The 26233-nt window shown below is 37.0% G+C and overlaps 1 protein-coding gene across 2 annotated transcripts in view; it reads left to right on the plus strand.

The window, feature by feature from the left end:
• Window positions 1-25927, plus strand: part of LOC139116869 (disintegrin and metalloproteinase domain-containing protein 10-like) — a 42232-nt gene extending 16305 nt beyond the window's left edge. Inside the window, exons 7-16 of one of the 2 annotated variants that reach the window (XR_011548403.1) lie at window positions 2131-2314; window positions 2559-2725; window positions 4412-4574; window positions 11087-11246; window positions 11933-12034; window positions 13838-13922; window positions 14702-14795; window positions 15483-15715; window positions 16499-17353; window positions 19745-25927. Coding sequence is in view for 1 of the 2 variants with exons in the window: in XM_070679600.1 (XP_070535701.1) it covers window positions 2131-2314; window positions 2559-2725; window positions 4412-4574; window positions 11087-11246; window positions 11933-12034; window positions 13838-13922; window positions 14702-14795; window positions 15483-15715; window positions 16499-16735 (1425 nt within the window). In the remaining variant the exon portion in view is untranslated. Of the gene's footprint in view, window positions 1-2130; window positions 2315-2558; window positions 2726-4411; window positions 4575-11086; window positions 11247-11932; window positions 12035-13837; window positions 13923-14701; window positions 14796-15482; window positions 15716-16498 lie in introns of both variants that reach the window. The other variant, XM_070679600.1, reaches the window with a different exon arrangement.
• Window positions 25928-26233: the final 306 nt, after the last annotated feature.

The raw sequence follows: 26233 nt of genomic DNA on the forward strand, positions 1-26233 counted from the left end.
TAATTTCTTATGAATATACTTATAGCCTTGACTGAAGTCATGTTGGAAGTACATGTAGTTTTGTGGATTTCTACTATCAGCTGTGAAACTGTGCTTTTTTAACAATGAAACTATAAAACATTATGTGTACTTCAGTATTCAAATGAGAACGCTTAACAAAAACATGGACATGAAATGGATTTCTGTCTCCATTCTCGATAGAGCGCTTTTCTTTTCTAGAATGTTTTTCTTGCTCTGCATCAACTAAATGTTTTGTCCTCATTGAAAACCAAGATGGAAATAATCAATGGTCAATCCACAAACTTTAGTTCAAAATATTTAAGGTAGAATGCACCTTGAAAGTGAAAGACATAAACTTTCGCTCAAACTTTCCTCAATGACACTTTTAAGCATTCCATTCTCTTACCAAATCAAGAATAAAAATCTTGGGTCACCGTTTTTGGTACTATAGAAACAAATCACCTAATATTTACTGATATTTGAAATTCAAAATGGCCACCATCCTTGTGTTAACTCTAGGGAAAAAGTAAAATTTTCAATTTCCGGAAAAGTAGGACATTGAAAACTGTTTTTTCTCAGACAGTTTAAAATGAGCTACCACAAGCGGTAGACTAGACAGGTACTTTAAAAATGTTAGAATCTGAATATCTGTCCCTGAGGCCCACTCTACCGTAAGTCAACATACTATACATCTACAGATTTACCAAACAATGGATGATATTCATTGGTTGTTTGGAAAATCTGTTATCACAGTACCATTATCCTTTGTGTACATGTATCTGGAATGGACAGCACTCTCTTTGCAGTCTGTTAACTGTGAATAAAAAAACCAAGGTCATAATATGGACAAAGGACACAGGAATAAAGCTTGCTTCATCTTGTTTTCATGAAATTTCATCTGCCACAATCCTGTTTGACAGTCAACTTGCTACCAATGTGCACTCATTCTCAATTTAATCAATGTATAGAGGTTTAATATTTTTCATCTTCTCCTCTGTAGCTTCTGTTATCGGAGTCCTCAATTCTGTCTGTGCAAAGATAAAATCAAGTTTTGGTCCAAAGAATTATTATTCCCAATAAATGTATTGTTATTGCACACTAACTCACATAAAATGTAATGTAACATTAAAGCTATATCCCTAGATGTATAAATAACTTGTTTGTCCAAAGTGTTGACCTAAAACTTCATTAGTGATGCCTATGCCTTTTACCCTTTATCTGCCAGACAGTATCACTTCCCCATTAGCCAACTCAGTGAGAAGCAGTATTGGGCCGAAACCATAGGTATTTCCACCCATTTGGCTTGGTTTGTTCCAACAGTTTTAGTCCATAAAAATCATGTTTACAGTATCTGTGATTTCAGGGGCCTTCAAAAGTTCAATTGTTTTGTTAAAATGTACCAAATGGGATATATTGTGCTTCACTAGTGTACTGAACTTGACCTGATGGTGAAATATGAACTTGGTTGGAAAAGGAATAAACAAAAGATATGATTGAGGTAGACTGCGCCTTTTGGACAGATAATCAGAATCTCAAAGTTTTACAACACTTGTCTGGTCAACTGTTTGAAGGGGCTCCTTTAAAAGCTCATGGAGTAAGAAAGCTTTTTAGTGTCTCAGTTTTTCAAAAATCAAAAATTTATTTTCTCCTTAAAATTAAGACAGGGATGGGAGCCATTCAAATGTCAGGTAATATGTTTCTCTGGTTCCAAACTTTGTATGGTGACCTCTGATTTTTATTCTTGATTTGGTAAGAGAATGATGTGCAGTTTCATTGAGAAATCTTTGAGCAAAAGTTTAAGTCTTTCATAATCTGCCATAAGCAGTCGTCTTGGAGTTGATTGATCAAAAGTGGTGGACCGCTGATCTTACTTTTATGAACAGTGAATACATGAAGTCCCAAGGATAAAAAGAATAAATGATTTGAATAAATATATTGATTGTCTCTTTTATTAAAGTACAAATGAAATTACAAATGAAATTATTTTTTGACCCAGGCCCTGCTGATCACCTAAGGGGGACATCGCACCTTTACAAATAATTTATGAAGACATACATTCATTTGCATGTATTTATGAGATGAGTATTTGAAAATTAGGTTTAATTTGGATTTTAATTCTGTTTGTTTTAGATTTATACACCCAATGATATCGGATCTGCGGACTATCTCTTTGCCAATGAAAATATTGGAGTTGAGAAATTCCTGGACATAGCGTCATCTATTAACCTTGACGAGTACTGCCTGGCATACACAATGTGTAGTCGAGATTTCAGTAATGGTGTGCTGGGTCTAGCATGGATCGGCTATCCCTCCTGTAAGTCTCTTTCTGTGCTGTTATTTTGAGAAGTCATATATGCTATATGAATACTTTTACAGCCAGATTATACACAATAATTTTAGACTGCCATGGAATAGCATTTTGTAGCTTAATGGTCTAAAACTTTCAGACCCTCATAGTGCTGGTGATGCTTTGTATAAGATTATCAAGAGGTATGCCGTATGACAAAGGCTAATTTGAAATTTTTCCCAACTTCTGCGGATTTTTTACATTATTGCAGCATCCAAGGGAGGAGGAATTTGTGATGTTTTCCGGGAATATTCCAGCCAAGGATGGAGGTCTCTCAACTCTGGAATAGTCACCACACTCAACTATGGATTTCAAATCACTCCATTGATGTTTCACTTGACTTTTGCCCATGAACTTGGCCATAGTTTTGGCTCACCTGTAAGTACATGTGAAAATATGCATTGACCGTTGACCTATGGGGAGGAGCACATGACTAGCCAGAACTTTTGCACACATGTACACTCAGTGTGACAGTTTTCTGACGACCTCAGTTTTCGGACATTTAGTGACATGCTTTTCGTTGTACTCACTTCGCTCTGTATTGATATCGTTTTACAAGTCATATTACTGCATAAGTCAGGTGAAGCTGCTATCCCGTTTTGAATAGTTTTTTCTGTAGAAACTATTTTAGTGTGCTACAAACTTGGTGAAGTTTAACACACCGTACGATACAAGGTTTCAAAAGCAACGCACAGAGACAGCCCATGTCTGATATTAAGCACCATAAACATTGAAATATAGTTGCGTCGTCCATGGATTGAACGTAACTAATTTATCAAGAAATTTTTACAAACAGTTTTATAGACACATCGAAATTGAAAATCGTGGGGTTTGAAGTTACAAAATATCAATATTTAGCCCCTACAATTACATTCCCAATACGACGTCCGATTACTGCGATAGCAGTCCGATTACTACGCCCTCAATAGCATGGGGTCAAAATTTTGCAACTTTGACCCCTAAATAATACTTTCGCCGTGCTAACAGTATGAGGATAAACACAATAAAGTTTTGAAAGGTATTGTACTAAGATTTCGTACATCTCCTCATTTATGAAACGGCTTGGGCAAAATTCACTACCCTGTCCAAAAACTGTCACACCGAGTGTATATAGGCATATATTTATACATGATATTCTTTATAACTATTGCCCTAGCACTTTCACACCAAACTTTAAGCTACATGCCTAACATTTTCCATGCTAAACAAGATGAATTTCAAGAAGAGAATTTTGCAGCTGAAATGTCGTTCACAATTTTCCTCAACATGGCGAGTCGAATTCTTGTGAAATTTAGTCTTTCTTTCTCACAGTTGTCGGTCATTAACTTTCTTCAAAGCAATATCTCAAAAGTGAAGGCTATAACTTCTGATCATGATTTTTTTGAGCAAAATGTAAATGTTTTTCTTTTACATTGACAAATATAAATACAAAATTTGGGATTCGAAAAGCAAATCACCAAAAATTTGTTAAATTTAAAAATAGCATCTGCCATTCTTTGTGTTCAACTATGGGGGAAAAAGAAAATTTTTGCTTTTCTCTAAACAAATTGAAAATATCATGATGTGAACAATATCTAATTTTAGAAAAATTCTATTAGTAAGCTTAATAATATTTTACAATATGATGCCAAGGCATGAAGTGTATATGCTACCACTTAAAAGATCATTTCTTTGGTCCCAGGGTGTGAATCAGAGCTTCTATGATCTCTAACCTATTTGTATGCAGTGTACCTATTATGTGTAGGAGTGGTGGCAGTAACTGAAACAGCTTATGAGTTGTTTCCTGTCATTTTTCATGAACTGTTACATATTGGCAGACCTGCTCAAACTAAGAGGGACTGTGTTGAAACATTCCTCTGCTATGCATGTTGCTAAAGTTGACCTCCAGTACTAAATAACAAACTGTAGCCAATGAAATGTGATGTACACTTGGTCCAAAATTATCAAAAAATTACAGCAAAATTCATTAAAAGTGGTAAAAATTTGCATTAAAATTTTGGTGGGAAATTATTACAGCTCTCAAAGGGTTAAATGATGCCGTCACTATGTTGTTTACTATTCCAGCATGATTATCCGCTGCAATGTACACCTGGTGGCTTGGCAGGTAATTTCATCATGTATGCGAGATCAACAGGGGGTGATAGACCTAACAACAACCAGTTTTCATCTTGTAGCATTGGAAACATGACAAACGTCCTCAGTGTCAAGAAAGATTTATGCTTCACAGGTAAGTACCGGTATATTAATTGTCAATCTGATTTAAATCAGCTGTAGTGATGTGCTCGGTATTTTCGCCCTTACCGTTGTGGTTGTTTACTTTCGCGAGGCTACGCGAAAGTAAACAACCACAACGGTAAGGGCGAAAATACCGAGCACATCACTACAGCTGATTTTAATCAGATATATTAATTGTGTGATGTCATGAAAGATCAGCCAATCATCAAAGAGATTGGCATTTCAGTTAATTATGTTGGGAACCTTAGTCCAATCAGTGGAGGATATGGACTGTCAATCATCTTATCCCAAGGACTGAAAGCCGCTTCAGAAAGTGTACAAATATCACAGTGGCCCAAGAAATGTGATATAGCTGAACTGTGAACTCATCTTTCACCAGTTGCTAAAACTACAAGATTTTTTTTATATTTTTGAATCCTTTTAACCCTTTGAGCGCTTCTATTTTTCCAAACAAAATTATTGTGTGCAACATTTTACCAATTTTATAAATTTTTCTCTATTTTTTTTGACAATTTTGGACCAAAGAATGTCATATTCTATTGGCATCAGATTTTTATCAAAATTTTTGCAAAATTTAGAAAAAAGTTGACTGGTGTATATTTTGATATAGGAGACAAAAATTGACTTTGGCACTCAAAGGGTTGACAAACTTTCTGCTGAAATGCTTCAAGCATTAAATTAGTCCATTTGGGACTGTAGTGGGCAGAGTCAAAGGAAGGCTTTGTTCTCTAATATAAATTGTTACTTTACAAGTTATAATATGTTCTCTTCTGAAAAATGTTTTTACAAATATTATGATGGCGTTTATAATTTTTTGCTTTGACTTGACCTGAAAATAAAATGGATAATCCTTGCTCATTTCACTTTTGTGTGAAAGGGAAAAGTGCAATAACTGTTGACGTTTTATGATTTATTACAGAAAAGAATTACATATTCTACTCCTGTCCTCAAGTATGTTTAAATTCCAAGAAAAAGTCCCGTAAACACCACACTGGTTCTCTCTTTTCTGGACATTAAAAAAATATTTTGTGAAAAAATTATCAAAAGTTTACAGTTATTGGCCCTCGATAATAAAAGCTGATGCACGACAAACCTAAATCTTTTATTTAGGGGGGCAGGGGGTAAAAGCTCATTTTGTTTTGTTTCCGTCAAAATTGCTTAAGGATTTTCGTCTGTTGAAGTCTAAACCATGACCACTTGCGCTTGTAGGAAAAATGCGGAGCTGAATTTACTGCAGGATTGTGGAGTAAAAAAAGAGAGTTCAAACATGAATTACAAAAGAAACATTGTTGCAATTTTATTTTTGAATTGAAATTGATACACTTTTCTGTATAGAGCTGTGCAGTACAGTGACACGTGCGGTACGCGGTACGGTCAACCGACAACCTACGGTGGCCCCTACACGCCACGGAACTCTATTACTTTTGAATATAAACTCTAATTTTTCTTGACAATATCTTTAATATTTGTAAGACATTTTGTTTCTCCAACGCAAACTTTTAATTTTGTATGGGCAACTTTATCTTAACATTATCTTAACTTTAACTTCTCGAAAGTAGTTTTAGTTTTAACCATCAACAAAATATGTTTCTCAAAAGTATTTTTTATTTGTAAAACAAAAGTAAAAATTTTTCAAGATGACAAACTCCCCTACACGTCATGGAAATTTATTACTTTTGAACATAAACTCATATTTCTTGACAATATATTTAATATTTGTAAGAAATTTTATTTCTTCACAGCAAACTTTTATTTCTGAACACGGAAACTTATTTTTGGGGTAAACTGTTTTTAAAAACTTTTAAACAAAAAAAACTTTAACTTTTAAAAAATAACTTTAACTTTGAACAAAACATTTGTTTCTCAAAGCGTTTTTTATTCGAAAGAAGTAAAAATTGTTCACAGCAAGAGTTTAAGATTTTGCTGAGCGCGAACTGAGTTACTTAAATGACATAACCTTATGTCTTTAGAGCAGAAAACTTAAATTCTTAAAGAAAAGTTTTGTTTTCCAAGAGTAAAATTAATTTCTTTATGGAAAAAAGATTTTCTCAGAGCAGCAAATTGAAATACAGAGAATAAAACTTTTTCTCAATGGCGAGAAATTATTTTTGACGACATCAAAACTAATTCTTTCAAGATATATTTTCCACATATGAGTGTGGTTTAAGAATTTGGTAAAACTGAACTGAGAAAGAACGAAAAAGGAAGGATGAAAAAGTCAAACTTACTTTTCTTCAGAGCGAAATTTATTTCTGAGAGGAGAAATATTTCATGTGAGGCGCAATTACCTATAATGCATAGCAAACTCTTTCTAGAGAGAGTAAACATATTTTTGGGAAGAGTAAAACATTTTTCCGACGAGCAAAACTTTATTTTAACGGCGGCGGAAGTTAAAGTATCCCACCATGCAACACCCAAGTTTGATGACCCAGAGTCTCCGAGACAACCATGACTGACTTCATCGGCGATACAGGCACGCTAGCCCGGCCCAGCTGCAGTACAGTACCTCGAGGTTTTACCACAGTCGCTCGAGAGTTATTCAGCTCTCTCTGGGACTAGTCGCCCCATAGACGAGTATACAGAAGCGAGAAATACCTCAAGTCTGGAAACAGAACGGCTATAAAAAACCACGCCATGTCACATTCCGTGTCCGATTTCACTGTGAAAATTAGCAAGTTCAACTATCATGCAACCGTCGATCGTTCCCTACCATTCTAAAAATTCATACCTGATACTTTATCTGATTCAAAAACGCTCGTTTCGTGTGATTTTCGGCCGAATTCGACGGACAACTCGCCAAAACCTGGGGGTGAGCAACATTCCGGTCACCTCTTGGGTACCTCCACTTTACTGACGTTGGCGCAGCCTACCCATGTGGGATGACTGGAATGTTGCTCACGCTTATGTTTTGGCCAGGTGTCTCTGAACTCGGCCGAAAATCACAGGAAATGAGCATTTTGTAAGCAGATGAAGTATCAGGTATGAATTTCGTGTGATTTTCGGCCGAGTTCAGAAGACACGTCGCCAAAACATAAGGCATGAACAACCTTCCAGTCACCCCTCATGGGTACGCGGCGCTAACGTCAGTAAAGTGGAGGTGCCCAACGTCCACTGTGAGGTGCCCGGAATGTTGCTCACTCTTATGTTTAGCGACGTGTCCGTCGAATTCGGCCGAAAATCACACGAAACGAGCGTTTGTGAAGCAAATCAAGTACCAGGTATGAATTTTGAGAATGATAGGGAACGGTCGACGGTTACATGATAGATGAACTTGCTACTTTTCACGGTAAAATCGAACATCGAAGTTGACATGGTGGCAAAATCCCTATACCAAATAGCCATTCTGTTTCCAGACTTGAGGTATTCTCGCTTCTGTATACTCGTCTATGGGGCGACTAGTCCCAGAGCTGAATAACTCTCGAGCGACTGTGGTTTTACCTAGGTATTTTGGTCGGACGGTTTGCCGTACTGTACTGCAGCTAGCCTGGCCCTACCCTGCCTGCGTACGATGCTGTGTGTTGGGGCCGTATAACGCCGGGAACACACAGCATCGTACGCAGGGCTATGGGCACGGGCACGCAAACGAGTCAGTTCAACAGTTGCCACTTGTCTGAGTCCCTGAAGAACGGTTTTGTGTTTGAGTGATTCGTTGTGCGACGGGATGGACTGCATTGGATTCCTTCATTAGCTGTGCATGGGCTGTGTGCTACCGGCGTTATACGGCCTTCCACCACATAACGCCGGTAACACACAGCCCTGCCATCCAGAGCTATTCCTTCATCAGTTGCTGTGTTGTGAAATGTTATGTTGTGTGATAGTCATCTTTTCTATAAGCCAGATTCGTAATTGATAGAATCTTCGACTGAAACTGAACCTGGCCCGCCAGATTTGACCACAGTCGAGCGTGGTTCAAAACTGTAGTTGTGGGTCCACAGCTGTGGTGTTTTCGGACGGGATATGCCTTTTACGGGCTGGTAGACTTTAACGTTTTTGACCCCGCAAACCACACGTACGTGAAAGTCAAAACCAGTCCGCGACTGTGGTCAAATCTGGCGGGCTCGGTTCAGTTTCAGTTTCTATAAATTACGAATCTGGCTTCTCCTCTTAGAAAAGATGAATATCACACACATTGGCTGTGTGTGCTGTGTGTTACCGGTGTTATGTGGTGGGAGACTGTATAACGCCGGTAACACACAGCCCTGCCATGCATAGCCCTGCGTACAGGTCTGTGTGTTCCCGGCTTATAGTAGAGAGGTTTAGTTACACGTAATTACGTGTAACTAAACCTCTCTAATAACGTATAATAACGCCGGGAACACACAGACCTGTTCGCAGGGCTATGTCATGCAGAGCTAATGAAGAACCCCAATGCGGTCCCGTCGCACACCGTCTGCCGTCAGGACGAATCACTCAAACATAAAACCGTTCTTCGAGGACTCAGACAAGTGGCAACTGACCCGCTTGCTGCGGATCCGTAGCCCTACCACTCCCTGTGCTGGTTAACATAACCAGCACAGGGAATGGTAGGGCTATGGATCCGCAGCAACTGACCCGCGTGCCCGTAGCCCTGTGTACGATGTTGTGAGTTCCCGGCGTTATACGGCCCCAACACACAGCATCGTACGCAGGCAGGGTAGGGCCGGGCAGGCGTGCCCGTATCGCCGATGAAGTCAGTCATGGTTGTCTCGGAGAGTAGATCGTCCATGTAGCCGACATGAACACGAACTGTCTGATACCGGCTACCAACTCGGAGACTCTGGTCATCAAACTTGGGTGTTGCATGGTGGGATACTTTAACTTCCGCCGCCGTTAAATAGTTTTACTCGTCGGAAAAATTGTTTTACTCTTCCCAAAAATATGGGTGGACTTGATTGGGACGACCGATGTAGACCGTACCGGCCCAGGCCAAGTAAGTTCGTACTTGATTGGGTCGGGGATTCTGCGCGCGCATCTATTCGGGGATCCCCGAATGGCCCGATCGATTTTGGTCGGGGCAGACGACGAATACAATATGGCGGCCACTTGATTGGAGAATCCACCGGACGACCCCGACCACGTGACGGCAAGAACCGTCATACTCCGGTCACATGAACCGGGGCGTCCCAATCAAGTCCACCCTATGTTTACTCTCGCTAGAAAGAGTTTGCTATGCATTATAGGTAATTGCGCCCTCACATGAAATATTTCTCCTCTCAGAAATAAATTTCGCTCTGAAGAAAAGTAAGTTTGACTTTTTCATCCTTCCTTTTTCGTTCTTTCTCAGTTCAGTTTTACCAAATTCTTAAACCACACTCATATGTGGAAAATATATCTTGAAGGAATTAGTTTTGTTGTCTTCAGAAAATAATTTCTCTCCATTGAGAAAGAAAATTTATTCACTATATTTCAATTTGCTGCTCTAAGAAAATCTTTTTTCCATAAAGAAATTAATTTTACTCTTGGAAAAACAAAACTTTTCTTTAAGAATTTAAGTTTTCTGCTCTAAAGACATAAGGTTATGTCATTTAAGTAACTCTGTTCGCGCTCAGCAAAAATCTTAAACTCTTGCTGTGAACAATTTTTACTTCTTTTCGAATAAAAAACGCTTTTGAGAAACAAATGTTTTGTTCAAAGTTAAAGTTATTTTTTAAAAGTTAAAGTTTTTTTTTGTTAAAAGTTTTTAAAAACAGTTTACCCCAAAAATAAAGTTTCCGTGTTCAGAAATAAAAGTTTGCTGTGAAGAAATAAAATTTCTTACAAATATTAAATATATTGTCAAGAAATATGAGTTTATGTTCAAAAGTAATAAATTTCCATGACGTGTAGGGGAGTTTGTCATCTTGAAAAATTTTTACTTTTGTTTTACAAAATAAAAAATACTTTTGAGAAACATATTTTGTTTATGGTTAAAACTAAAGCTACTTTCGAGAAGTTAAAGTTAAGATAATGTTAAGATAAAGTTGCCCGTACAAAATTAAAAGTTTGCGGGGGAGAAATAAAATCTCTCACAAATATTAAAGATAATGTCAAGAAAAATTAGAGTTTATATTCAAAAGTAATAGAGTTCCGTGGCGTGTAGGGGCCACGGTAGTCAACAGACAACCAAAGACAACAAAAAGACATACATGTAAATGTGAAATAAAAATTTGTTGTAAGCTTTTTCAACGTGAAACATGTACGTGAAACATTTTCCTACATGCAAAATACATTAAAATGTTCTGTGTCTTAAAAAGTGAAATGCATGAAGTGGAGGTTTATTAATTAAAGTGCACTTCCAGTATTTTTTCATGGGGGTGCAGATCGGAGAGGTGCATGTGGGTTTGTCAGAAACGGCATCATAATACAAAATTGATTTCGCATTAGAACTTTCGTTTTAAGGGGGAAGGGAGGGGATTACAAGTAAAACAAAGGAATTACGTTTCTTGTGCGTCAGCTTTTATTATCGACGGCCCCTTAGGAAATATTACCTCATCACCATGTTCAGTTGCTGTGGTTTAAAACAATCTTTTCCCACTTACCGAGTAGCTCGTGATGTGGCCATCTGTGGCAATGGTATGATGGAAGACGGGGAGGAGTGTGACTGTGGATTAGAACATGAGTGTATCGATGACAACTGCTGTGTGCCACAGAAATCCACCTTCAATGATCCCGATGCTTGTAAACTCATTCAGGGTGCTCAGTGCAGGTATATTACACTAGAATTGTTGTCACTATGCACTTCTCTATACTTCCATAGAAAGTTTTCCACCATAATGTTTTGTATACAAACCAAGTGCAAAAATATGATATCTTCTGTGTAGTATATGGCAATTTGTCCTAGCCAAACAGCCATAAAAGCTGTCTGTGAAAATTGCTATTTATTCAAATCAAGCATTGTAGCAATTTTTTGTTCACATGTTCCAAGGATTTGCATGTTCATACTCCATCAAAATGGCGTAACAGTTCTGACATATTTGCTTTGAGATTTGAAGTGCCCTGTATACCACCAGTTGTATTGTTCCCCACAGGGTAGGTAGAACCATTTATAGGAGAATGGGGAGTGGAAGACTCCAGCAATAATGCAGTTTAAGTGTTATGTCACAGCATACAGCTTGTGAATGATTCAATACAAAATATGGGAATTCCAATTGCTTCACTAGAAACCACTGAAAAATAAACATTTTTTTAGTAGAAAATGAAATGAGAATTCTGGATTGAAATGTATATTTCTCTGAAATCTAGTTATCTTCACGTATTAAAAATGTTACTGATTTGAACACAATTTTTTCCCTATTTAAAATTCATTTCAAATACTTGAAATATGAAAGAGATGTATGCAATTACAGTACAAGTTACAATTTTTTGTTATTATGTATTTTTCCTTTTTTTCAGTGCATCAGCGGGAGTGTGCTGTGACGTAGAGAATTGTCTATATAAAACAGAGGGTGTACAGTGTAGAAGTGCAGGAGAATGCCACCTAGCAGCAAACTGCACATATCCTTTACATTTCTGCTCTTTTTAAAGGTAGCAATTGTGCTTCGAAAGTGAAAGACATAATTTTGCTCAAACCGTCCTCTATGAAACTAAAATTTCCACCATTCTCTTACCCAATCAAGAATAAAAATCGGGGATCACTATGCAAAGTTTTTAACTATAGAAACAAATTACCTAATATTTGCCGGTTTTTGAAATTCAAAATGGCTGCCACTTCTGTCTCAAATCAATGGGGAAAAATAAAAGTTTTAATTCTCTAGAAAGGAAGACATTAAAAAATTTTTCTTACTCCAAAAGCTTTAAAGGTATACTGTCAGCTGTTCCAATTTTGCCACAGTTGCCATGGAAAGAGAAAATCTAACCAATCGCAGATTTTAAGCGGATGGCCGCTTTTTAAAAACAGCGCCCGCGCATGGGCAATTTGAATACCAAGGAACGCCCCTTTGACCCTATATGGACATATTTAGATTACAGGTGACTGTATACCTTTAGGTTCCAAGACAAGAAATTGACCATTTTAAACTAACAATTCTCTAGTGTTTAATAAGGTCAGAACCCCCGTAAATTGTATATTTTCGGAAAGCCTAGATATAGGGCAACATTTTGGTTACCATAGTGTCAACATTGTTTACATAACTATCACGTGACAGGTAATTTGCATAACCTTTCAAAAATCGGTTTTCCCTATGTTTTGTTTCAATGCTTTGAGATATGTGGCCGAAATTTGTGTGAGTGCAAGCTGTCCTATGGGTCTTCAAAAGTGTGTCTCAGAATTTTTTTAAACTTTCTTTAACAGTTTTTATGCCAGAAAAACTTCCAGAGCAGTGAATTTAACCGTGTCAAGATATAAACAATCTGAGACACACTTTTGAAGAGCGTTGTGACAGCTTGCATTCCAGCAAGTTTGAGTCAGGTATTTTGAAATATTGAGACAAAACATAGGGAAAACCGATTTTTGAAAGGTTATGCAAATTACCTTGTCACGTGATAGTTATGTAAATAATGGTGACACTGTGGTTACCAAAATGTTCACGTATATCTAGGATTTCAGAAAATGTATACTTTACTGGGGTTCTGAGCTTATTAATCATTAGAGAATTGTTAGATTAAAAAGGTCAAATTTCTTGTCTTGGAACCTTAAAATGACCCCTCACCAGTGGTAGATCTGAAAAGAATTGTAAAAATATGAGTCTCAACCTCTGTCCCGAGGCCCATTCCACCTTAAAATCATTACTTAAATAACTGCTTTGTTAGAATATTGTGTGGGATGTCAGTACCATATGGACAAAATACACAGCTTTTGTGTCTGTTATTTGCCAGCCTATTCCCAAATATGCCTTATTTGATAAAGATCTTAGCTATTGCCGTTTTCTGTAGCTCAAATAGCAATCAAATGCCTGTATTACACAATAAATGCGTACATGTATTTCTATGCTTGAATTGAACCAGATGTTTTGATTTAGAATCATGAGAATGCAAATTTTTCTTCGGAATTACAGAAAACAAAATATGAAGGAAACAACTTTTATCACATTGTTTAGCTAAAACATTTGATCTTAGAGATTGGCAGTTTTCCTTTGAAGTTCTTATACAGAGAGGCATACTTCTGTCTTTATGGGTTGTTAAAGATGCAATGTGACTTAATTACGATTTTGTCTTAGAAAGACAGACAGCTTGTTTCCTAGTTAAAATGGTTGAAGTGCATGTTCCAGTGGATATGAAGTAATCAAGTATTTATACCTACTCGATAACTTTTTGTGTGAATCTTAACATGTTTTTTTTGCCTTAACCATTTGTCTGTACTGGGAACAGCGCAGTTTGTCAAGCGTCACAAAGCATTGCAGATGGTACAGTGTGTGATAATGGGAAAAAGATGTGTCAAGATGGGGTAAGTTGAAAAGATGGGTCTTTAACCCTTTGAACCCGGCTCGGACAGAAATGTCCGATGACGTCATAGAGTATCAGGGGGTCAGGGTGCAAAGGGTTAATAGCATTGTCCCGCGATTTTAGGTTTGTTACTAAATATAGCTGCACGTATGCAACTTCCGACAACGCTGCCTAAAATTCGGACAAATGTGTTGTTGTATGCACGGCTGTTGTTGCAGCTTGTAGTCTGAACCATAAATTCATACAAATTAGCTTGACTTTTAGTAGCCATTGTAACACTAGCGAGTTTTATGTTTATAGTTTATGTGGAAAATGCGACAAATATTTGTGTATGCATATAATGGGAAAGAACAGTGACGTCATTTGTGATCAGCACTATTAATCATTTGGATTTCTGATTGTCTTACACCATGACAAGTTGACAGGAGCCTTTGAATTCCTGAAATTGCACAAATCTGATACATGAAAAGTTGTGATTTAGAGATACATGTATAGTGAGTGTACGAGCGTGAGTGCTTCATGAACTCTACAGCCTGTGGAGGGGTCGCAGTCAGAAATTGTAACACTTAACTCGGTTACTGAACCACTCTTTTTGAGCGTGGGGATTTGTCCGAGCGGTTGTGTCTGTGGCTTCTCCACTCCTTGACTGGGTGCTGTATGTTGAGAGTTCACACCCGATTGAAAACATCATAAATATAGGCAGCGTTTGCTTGTCACTTACTGTAATAGGACAGCTCAGAGAGAGTTTATTGTTTTTCAATCGTTTGCTTTCATTTACAGTCATGCAGTGCATCAATATGTGGCATGTATGGCTTGGAGGAATGCATGTGTAGCAGAAGTGATGAGAACTGCCATCTGTGTTGCATGAACATCGGTGAGTAGTAGGATTTTCCATTTTTTCTACTCAATAACTTAAGTATACGTGGTGACATAGTCTCAAAGCAAATTATTCTATATGATTTTATGATACAAATTTTAAAAGAAAGAGGATACGTATTTGTCAAAATTTAGCCAAAAAATGTTCTTCTCCTTAGACCAGCTAGTGCTTCTGACATTCTGTGTGCAAAATTAACTTGTACTTTGAACAGTCTTTTCATTTTTAGCAGTCTGTAGATGTTTGTGTATAAGCGGCCACTGCTTTGCAGTGTCGTTAAGTAAATCAATCAATCAATTGATCAATCATGAAAATCTTACTTAGATACCTTAATGTATTAATTGAATTCGCAAGCACGTTTAACTGTGAAGATATTCTGTTTTTAGTGTCTGTGGTTGGACTACGTTGTTGAGGTCAAAACATGTACTACATTGTATCTTTTTTTTTGCAAGCAAAGTAAACTTTATTTGCAACTAGTGACTTTGATGGTAGATATACTTACCGTCAAAACTAGGTCTCACGTCTGCATAACATGAACTATCTTTCAATTTCTGTATTGTAAACAGCGCCCTCAATAGGGGGATTTCGCCTAAGTTTTTGTTTATTATCCCTTGAGAAGGCCACTTTTGCCCAAGCCTTTCAACTGTTATCATTAAGCTCCTATGCTATTTTTGTTATGTTCTACAGGACAACCACAAACTTGTGTGAGTGCGAGTAAGTGGCTGAACATCTACGACAATGATGGGAATCCAATATACGTCCATCCAGGGTCCCCATGCGACAATTACCAAGGTTACTGCGATGTGTACAACAATTGTCAACTTGTCGACTTAGACGGACCACTCATCAGCATCATTAATAAAATATTCCAACCAGTTCCAGGTGGTGATTTTATAGACACATTAACAGAATGGATTAAGGTGAGTCTGACACTTAAACAAATCAGAAAAGTTATGTGTTTGACTGAATGATAGCGCCAATTAATATCAATAAATGTGCACTAATGCGGAAAAGCGGTATCGTCAGTGTCAAATGCCTGGTCACCATCCCATTAACAGAGTGGATTAAGGTGAGTCTGACACTTAAACAAATCAGAAAAGTTATGTGTTTGACTGAATGATAGCGCCAATTAATATCAATAAATGTGCACCAATGCTTTCCAAAGTCTGTCCCTGTGCAACATAATTTGTTTATTAGAAACAAAAACATACCTTTACACTGCAATGCATGTCTAATACATATATATATATATATATATATATATATATATATATATATATATATATATATTTAGAGTGCCATTTTTCACGGCAGAGTATATATATATGTATATGTATATATATGTATATATATATATATATATATATATATATATATATATATATATATATATATGTATATACACACTGAGAATCTAGGAACTTGTAGCTGTCACTCTACAGGCTGTTTCATGCGCTAAGCAATCATCAGGAGATGATGATTGCTGTAGAGTGACAGCTACAAGTTCCTAGATTCTCAGTATTACCGCCCTGCAGAAATGCATTGAGCACTATACTTTGCCTGTATTGACAAGCAAACCATTTTCGTATATATATATATATATATATATATATATATATATATATATATATATAAAATTTCAACATGTCATTTTTCACGGCAGAGTATAATATTTTATGAGCATGTTTGTTATTCTCTTTTAGGTCAACTGGTGGGTTGTGTTGATATGTGCCCTAGGCCTCATTCTCTTGATGTTATTGACAGTGTTTGTGTGTACAAGAGTTGTTCCCAGTGATAATCCGGCGAAACAAAAGCAATCCAGGCGCAATCCTGTCAGTTTGCGGAAAAAGCGGTATCGTCAGAGTCAAATGCCCGGTCACCATCCCATTACCACCGACCAACATCCTGACAGAGCAGAAGAAAGGGCTACTCGCATGTAATAAGTGAGCCCCTCTCAAACAAACCTCTGGTCCCTGTATATAACCATAGAATAGTCCCTCTGAGCCTCATCCACATACAATGCTATGATGTCATCTTTGGTAACAAAGGGTCATTCCATTGTAAGTGGGAGGTACATTTGTAATATTTTTTAACCAGTATCTTCCATCAAAATTTTTCAAATATAATGGACAGAAAAAAAATTTTGATGAATTTCAAAAGAAAAAAAAATGTAAGGAAATTCCAGAATGTTAATTTAAAAAGTTGGAGGGAAATGTACCGCAGACCTTCAAAACTTTCTATACCGAGACGATTAATCTGTGTATAAGTACATTTTTGGGAGAGAGTACAGGGCTTCAGGTGCAATTACTGTTAGGAACTGCTTGCATTTCCATTTCTGAATATCACATTCCATTGAATTGAAATAATAGATGTAATAATTATGTTTATGGTTTTACTAAAAATTACTCTGGTGTCTGTGATAAAGTGATTGAAAGTGCCTTGCAACACAAGCCAATTGAAAGACTATGCATTTGTTTCTCACGTTTTTGTTGTTCCATTTAATGAGAATTATATGACGTAGCCCAGTCATTGAAAATTCATTATAACTCTCTACTTCAGTGACTTAGGCCAAAGTAAGTAAATTCTTTGTTTTGCGTCCGCGCGCGCCTAGGTTTTTGGAGATTTTTCGGAAAAAAAACACAAACTTTCCTTTCAAAATCTCGCCGTTTGTAGCGCTATTTTGTCGCAAAAACAAGTCATGGCTTTTAACTTTGCGACGAAACACTCCTTTACGGCAGTCAGATTCCATGCGGTGACGTAAAACAATACTCTCTACATATTTACCCCTGTCGATACTCTCAGCCTCACGCCGGGGCCTCACGTTCTCGCTTTCGTTGTGGCTTTGCCTTTTGTGGCTTTGTCGTCACGATAACAAATGGATGAAAGCAGGGAATTAATCGAAGTTAAAAAACAGGAGACCTTTGCACGGCAACTTGAAGACATGGTCATTGCGAGCAATCGGGACTTGTGAACAGAGAGAGATTTAGTCGGTCGATTGGTTTAAAGTCTATGATTGGACTTGGGTACCATGACTCAGAGAGTATGGCAGACGGAAAAATCGGAAAGTGTTGAGGCCTATCCTAGTTAATTGGTCTTTTAGGTTTGCCACAAATTGGTTAGTTCGTCCATTTTAACTTGCAACAAAAATAAACCAGTGATCAGTACTGTAAACGAAAGGCCTTTACGTACAGTTTGGGTATGGGAAAGTATATTAGAATCCCTCTGTGAAAGTTCAAACTTGTAGTAGGCGGTCGTAGCTGCTCTTGAAGGAGGTCACACTTTCTGCATTAATGACATCGGCTGGTAATTTATTCCAGGTGTCCACAACTCTTGCTGAAAAAAGTACTTTCTTGTGTTAAGTCGAACGGTTAGTTTATGAAGTTTGGGACAGTGTCTTCAAGATGTCGAGTCGGCTGCTAACTCAAGTGAAAGGTTACAGTGGTCATGGCCTTTGATAACTAATTCTAGAGTTGAATCATGTCGCCGCGAATTCTTCTTTGTTCAAGTGTTATTAAATCAAGCTGTTTGAGTCTATTTTGATAATTGTAGTGTTGGAGTTTAGGTATTATTTGCCATGCTAAGATTGTTATGTCCTTTTGTAGCCATGATGACCAAGCTTGTACTGCATGTTCGAGCTGTGGTCTCACAAGTTGCTTGTAAAGACGAAGAATGACATTTTTTTTATTTGATCGACAATGATCGTTTGATAAGATCAACATTCTGTTTGCTCTATTGCAAACTTATCACATTTGCTTGAAGGTTTTAAGGTAGAATGGAGTAGATCGCCCAAGTCATTTTCTTCAGTTGTGCGTCCCAGTGAAATATTGTTCATTGAGTATTTATGGAAGGGGTTGTTGTAGCCAATATGCGTCCGCCAGTGTTCACTCATTTTTTGTAGCTTGTCCAAATCAGCTTGTAGAATTTAAGGAACACTACAATTTCGCAAGGGATGATATGTCTTGGTATTTTCAGTAATTTTTTGAGTTCAGAACTAATTTCACCGCCAGTAGATTGATGTAGATTAGAAAGAGTACTGGTCCAAGAACTGAACCCTTTGGGACACCTCTTGTGACGTATTCTCCATTCAGATGATGCTCCATTTATGACTACTCGCTGTTTTGTATTTGTCAATCATGCTTTGACCCACTGTAGAATATTTCCATTTATGCCATGATACTTCATCTTTTCAATCAATCTGGGGTGTGGTACTTTGAAAGTGCAAGGAATATAGATGTGAAGCTTCCACCTAAATTTGGGTCTGATGAGTCTGTGTGTGGAGACTGACAATTGCGAATGCTTTCTTTTATTTGATGGAAAGGAAAGGTGCTGGTTTTACGGATGGTCCCGAGGAAGCTACAGGGAATACTTTTGTCAATTATATCACCAATTTCTTCTTCTCTCTGATGCCCCATCTTTCTAAAATTGAATGCAGAGGCTACAAGTTACCATTTCTGTTTGGTGTTTTCTTTCAAAACAGACACCTTCAGCAAAACTATGACATTCCATCAGAGCATAGACATTATACCGGAAAGAAACTTGAAAAAAACGTACAAGAACTTGAGGACAAAAGACCGCTACTGTATACTGTTATAGTGTACCCATTCCTCAAACTGTCCAGATTTAAGTAATTTGATGAGGCTGTCAAGTTGCTGTGCAATGGTATTGACATGTGGACACTTTGAATGCACAAGAAAGAAATCTAAAACTAATAAGAGAAAAGCAAACATCAAAGAATGACTGTTTATTTTGATCCATTTGTTATGAAAATGCATACAGTGATCATACAGTGTGTCACACTGTGACATGAGTATTCATGTGGTTTGAGAAAAATTGTCGCATAAAGGCAAACAGATTTTGTGTTAAATTTTCTGTGTGTGTTTTTTAACCGCTTACCCGCGTACCTTTTAGGATTTTGAGTGGACGCAAAACAAAGAATTTACTTACTTCAGGGACTTATCTCTACAAACAAATTTTGTCTTCATGCTAATGCAATGTTACTTGACCTATCATGACTTTTGCCAGTGTTCTCAATATTGTGTTCTGCCATGCACAGCACACGCAGTTTCATCCAAAGTGAACCCTCCTTCTAGAAATCCTACCTTAAATTCCAGCAAACCACAGCAATCTCACAAGCAAATGAAAGTGTTGTCTTCTAGGTAGTTTCCCTTAGGATAATCACTCGATCCCATCAAATCCAGCTTGACACCCCTATTGATAGTGGGACAGAGGTTTTCTTTGACTAATGGCCATTATTCACCTCCCCTGTGTCATTGCATGATCCAACCAATGATCAGGTAGATCACTAGATCATTCCATAACACCTGGGAGGGGATGAAGGTTATTAGTGAGGGTGATTGTCATACCTTTCACTGTATTGCATGCTTTAGCCCTAGGTTTTTTGCATGTCATGTTCCTGTAATGCGCTTGGTGGTGATCACAATGTTCATGTGCCAAGCAATATGAACAAATATGTTCCAACCTTGGTATTCATATGAGAGATTGGTCCCCTAAGTCAAAATGAAGGGGTCCCTCTCATAAATATGGAGTCCGGAGAGTAAGATATTGAGTTTTATGATCTCTATGCATGTTACTCTGCTTTGGAAACCCTCCTGTCACACCTGGCAGCGGAAATCCGTCTTTCTGCATGCATTTTTCAGTAGGTCTTCTATAAACAGCATTTTGGCATGGAGTTATCATGAAGATGCAAATCTGTTCTTTACCGTCTTTTGATTACATGCAAATTCAAGCATTGATTCTGAAATGATCTTTCCATGCCTTGTTTCCCCTCGATTTCTCTCACAAAAACTCCATTGAAAATCTAGCATTTTGATCACATGTAAGTCATGATGTTCATATTTCTTAATGTTTTAAGAGTAATTTATTCTTTGTTTGACCATGAGATATGAGAACTTTCATCAATAACATAATGTGAAATGAAAATATTTTATCAATAAATTTCCAACGTGATGTCTCCATAGCTTCACTACTTGTCTCTACATGCAAATATTTGTAATTGCTTGTGTCGCTTTCATAGTTTAAATTTTTATATATTTGCATTTCTGAAACCCATTTCATTGATGCGTTTGACATCATTGTCAATTATTACTGCAAGATCTGATGAATACATTAATTTTAAGCTATCTAGTTTATTATATCTCTACTCTTCCAGAAAAATCGACTTAAAATATCGTAATTTTATACAGTAAATGAAAGAAGTAATTTCATGAGAACTGCATTGTTTAACACTCTGAACATTCATCGCTTTGAGTGAGTGTGTGTGTGTGCATTGTGGTTTAGCGTGGCTGAACTCCAGGATGGTGCAGTCTATACTCTCACAGCCCCTCGTGGCTACACACAGTGGCTTCCGTAGCCTAGCTCAGTGAGCTGGTTAGCCAGTTAGCTTTGCCAGCTTGCTGAGCTGGCTACACAGGCTTGTGCTGTCTAGATGGAGTCCAGTAACCAAAATTGCAACAATACACTGATGCTGCCAATTGGGTTGGATCTTAATTACACGAGTAGGTATTGCAGGTTGGGAGTAATATTAAATATGAAAAAATAAATTACTGAATTAGTTCATGCTAGAGTGGTTTTATTTATGTGCTTGACATTTTGAATTGCCACAGTCTATTTTGTTCTTTTCTTTTGAAAGTCTGTGTACAGTTTTTAATTATGTGCTTCACAATTGACATTAGACTCCTTGCCTGTCTTAGAATTGTAGAGGAGAAAAACGCAAGAAACAGTTTCACTGCATTTCAGTTTTCTGTAAAAAATTGTGTTCAAAGAAGAAAAGACATTCCAAATATCGTTGATTTTCATCTCTACATTACACTTTGGTTTTTATTTGAATGATTAATTACCTGAAAAGTTTTGTGAAATTTTTCAAGCAATTTGTTTTATTGTTATTTGTCAGTAATGAGATCATATGAGCCGTGTAAACACGGCAGTCAAGAACGCTCTTTTTTGTTTAAATGAAACCAGGAAATCATTTTGATGTTGTATATTTTAGATTTAATCTTTGTAGATTGCTGATTGATGACTTCTTTGTATGTGCATAGTTGAATTAGTCAGAGAGAAGGATATGTAAAACATCATTGTAGTCCTTTTTGGAATGTCATACACCCTGGCTCCAATATGCCATTGCCATTGTCTTTGTACATGACCATTTTAACATACATCCTCATCATATTTTACCGTGATAAGGTATTCAAAATTCATCATTTTTCGCTGAGGAAGATACAAATTTGTGCTTGAACATTGTTTACAATTTCGATCTAGTACAGGCTTTTCAGAATGCAGTTTAGCGGTATTCAGACTTGGTGTTGAATTCATGAAAATGAAAACACCATGGTATGAGACTGTTGAGAGTTCAAGAAATTTCAAATTACCTGAATGTACTAGTGAAGCGGTCATCCGAACTTTATCTTGTGGTGACCTCAAGCACAACTAGGCTATAACAATAGCCATAACATCACAGATTGTTGATTTATTGATTAATACCAGCATTAACACTGTATAAGTAAGTTTTTTTAAAGTTGAAAGAAATGAATGGCTTCAAATATATTGTTTACACCAACTGGTATTAGCTAAGGCCTGAACACTTGAACAGCAGAGTTGCTGTACATACAGTGTTTCAATAAATAACACAGACATTTCCTTGGCATGGAATGAAATTCCGTTCAAACCAAATCAATGGTTCTCCCTTATCAAGGGGTACAACTATGCAGCTTTTTGTGTATTACTCTCAGCTACCAAAACAAAAATTTCATGTAAAAACCTCATGTTGAGAGGTGTAAGAAAAGCTCAAGTCATATATATACTCCTCAGTGTTTTCTTTACAACCCATGGTCTTATGAAGGTTTTTTTACCATAACATCATGAATCTTGTTCTAGGAAACATAGTATTTTTATTTTGATGACTCTGATCAAATGCGCTGCACAAAATCAGACTGAAATGTCCTCTTGAATCAACTCAATCTAGCAGAGTGATAATGTTCTAAGGGATGGTGCAGTCATCACATCCTTGCTGTTTGATATCCTTCGCTACATGCCAAACTGCTAATGTGAAGAGGGGCTTTTGTACTAATTTGATTGATTTTTACTATCATGGCTTTATTCTAGACAAATTAATGTTGTAATTTTGTGATATTCAACAAATTTTGATTGAAACTACAACTCAAATATGACCTATGACATTTTATGACCCCTCACAGTGGCATTTAAATGTCATTGGCCAATAAATGCCACCTAAGATCAATTCTCAACCTATCAGATTGTGGTTACTCAGTCACCACAAATTTGCATATTTCCATATATGGTAGAAAAGGTGAATCGGCCATGTTTACTCGTGGAACGTCATAAGCATATTGCCCAATATTGGTAGTTTATTTGCTCACGTGTGAACACGTGAGCATATGTCGCAGCGATGTCTGTCTGTCTGTCTGTCTGTGTGTCTGTCTGTCTGTCTGTTGGTCCATTTTCTCAAAAACGGCTGAACGTATTTCAGTCAAATTGGTAGACATCTTCAGAATTCAAATGGCTAGAACTGAAAAGGTTTTGGTGGGCGTGGCTTGGATATTAATGAAGTTATGAAAGTTTTAATTTTTCTGTTACGCCGCGTATGACAAGTGAAAACAATCGACTGTTTGAGGGCGCTGTGAAATGTGCTTGTCCAGGTTGGCTACAGCTGGATAGCTCTGGTTTCAACCACGGTCCCTCCGTGTTTCAACCTCATATTGAACATTAAAAATATGATATTTTATTACTCATTCAACTCACTATTCAAGATAAAATATCGTTTAGCAAATTAGCTTTATCCTTGGTAATTGATTGTTTCCCTCGCTGCTCGATCGCCAGAAATGAGTACATACGTTCTCTACCTAGCCTCATGGCATGGAAGTGCTGATGAATAATAACTTTGGGTCAAAGGTATTGAAGTGTCCAATCAGGTTCGTGCACAGAGTCCAAGGCCATGACCTACTTCATGTACTTCTGCACTGTTTTGATTTTGCTTCGCCAAGAACCGTGTTCGTCATTGTCCATAGAAGTATGTTTGCTCTCCTTTGAGGTTGTTTGTGAAACAAATTCCGGGATAGGCCTTGGAATGCATACGATCGGCATCGCGGCAGTGCATGTAGCTAGCCCTACGAGTATGACGAGAGTGTCCGGCTTTGGCTACGCCGCCTCCCACCTCCGGTAGGCGGCGTAGCCAAAGCCGGACACTGTCGCCATACTCGTAGGGCTATGCATGTAGCGTACCATGCTTGTGTAACTGCCGAGCTCAACGTGCATTCACGGTTGATACTCGTGTACAATCATGATGTGTTCAATTCTGATGAAGATTCATAAGTCTTACTTTTGCAGTCTTTTTTCCGTACGATAATCCCGACAATACGTGTTACTGTTAGACGAGGTGGCCATTTTTTGCTCACGTGTTCACACACGTGGGCATATGTCGCAGCGATGTCTGTCTGTCTGTCTGTCTGTCCGTCTGTGTGTCTGTCTGTCTGTCTGTCTGTCTGTCTGTTGGTCCAATATCTCAAAAACGGCTCATCAGATCAGAATCAAATCTGGTACATAGATTCAGTTAGCAAATGGCAAGAACTGATTAGTTTTTGGTGGGTCTGGCTTGCATACTTTTTGCTCATTTGCATAATTAATGATTTTAGAAAAATTGGATATATATTGAAAACAACTACACAAAATTTGATGAGATTCGCTACAAATGTTGATCACACCAAGATATATCAGCAGTGGGAACCATTAAGGTGACATGAAAGATAAATGCTAATTGCATATTTAATGAACTTTCCTGACTAGGGATATATGTCTGATTTGACTCGATCAAAATTAACCAAACTTGGTATGTATATTAAAGATACTATGATTTAACATTATTGAAAGTCATTAAGCGTTTTAACTTCAGCCAATGCCTAATTTGCATATTTAATGAACTTTGCTAATTAGGGTTATATATTTGAATTGACTGTACCAAAGTTGATGAAACTTGCTACATGTATTGAAGCCACTATGATACAACATTTTTGAAAGTCATTAAACATTTTTACTTCAGCCAATTCCGAATTTGCATATTTAATGAACTTTCCCAATTAGGGATATATATCTGAATTAACTTGATTGTAGTTGTTGAAACTTACTATATACATCAAAGATACTGTGATATAACATTATTGAAAGTCAAAAGACATTTTTACTTCAGCCAAAACCTAATTTTAATATTAAATGAATTTTCATAATTAGGTATATTTATCTTAATGGACTTGATCAAAATTGATGAAACTTACTATGTATATTAAAGACTCTATAATTCAATATTATTGAAAGTCATCAAGCATTTTCTCTTCGGCCAATTCCTAATTTGCATATTTAATGAACTTTCCTAATTAGAGATATATGTCTGAATTGACTTGACCAAAGTTGACAAAATTTGCTACACATATTGCAGATACCATGATTCAACATTACTGACAATCACTAAGCATTTTTACTAAAGCCACTTCCCAATTTACCGTACATATTTAATTAACTTTGCTTATTAGGGATATACATGTATACCGGGATTTACTTGATCAAAGTTGGCAAAACATGCTATGTACATTGATGATTATACCAGGTACTAGATCAAAACAATATCGAAAGTCCTTTCACATTTTCATGTCAGCTTATTTATAATTTGCATATCTAATGAGCTTTTCACAGCTCGGCATATATGGCTTGAAGGACTTGGCCAACGGTAATTACACTTGCTAGATAAAGTGGTGATACAATAAGAGCAGTAAAATTACTTTAATATTTTTATTTCAGCTAATTACATATTTGTATACTTCATGACCTTTTAGAATTAATCGGCGGTGATTATTGTTCATTATGTTGATCATAATAATTTCAATGAAGTTGCAAACATGTGGCAAAGGTTCAAATTTACACATAACTTCAATATATAATGAAACACGTGAGCATTTACAGTTCATATCGTTTTTTTTTTGGAGGCACTTCAAGGCAAAATCAGTACTTGGCTGCTGTGATTAAAGATGACCATTTCCTGTAGAACTTACTGCAATACAAATGATATCAGTCTATACCTTGTTTTCACAATAAAATGCAATTTGCTTTCAGATGAGTGTGATTTTCTTGTCCTGTAAACTTCATAGCAGTTTGGAGAGACTGAAAATTTGATGTCAGCTTTATAATTGTTACATTTCAAATGTCAAATTTTGGATTTCAGTCCACTGATATGTATATGTACCACTAACATAGTCTTTTTGTGACATAAGTGTGAACTTATGTTAAACCAACTAATGACAGCTAACCAAAAATATTGAACAAAAGTGTAAGGACATCATCGGTGTTGTATATTTGTAAACAAAATGGTAACACGATTGGAACTAATTTGGGATAATTGGATGGTGAAGTGAGGTCGT

This window comes from Ptychodera flava, chromosome 18 (genome assembly GCF_041260155.1).
Source record: "Ptychodera flava strain L36383 chromosome 18, AS_Pfla_20210202, whole genome shotgun sequence".
Taxonomy (NCBI): Eukaryota; Metazoa; Hemichordata; class Enteropneusta; family Ptychoderidae; genus Ptychodera; species Ptychodera flava.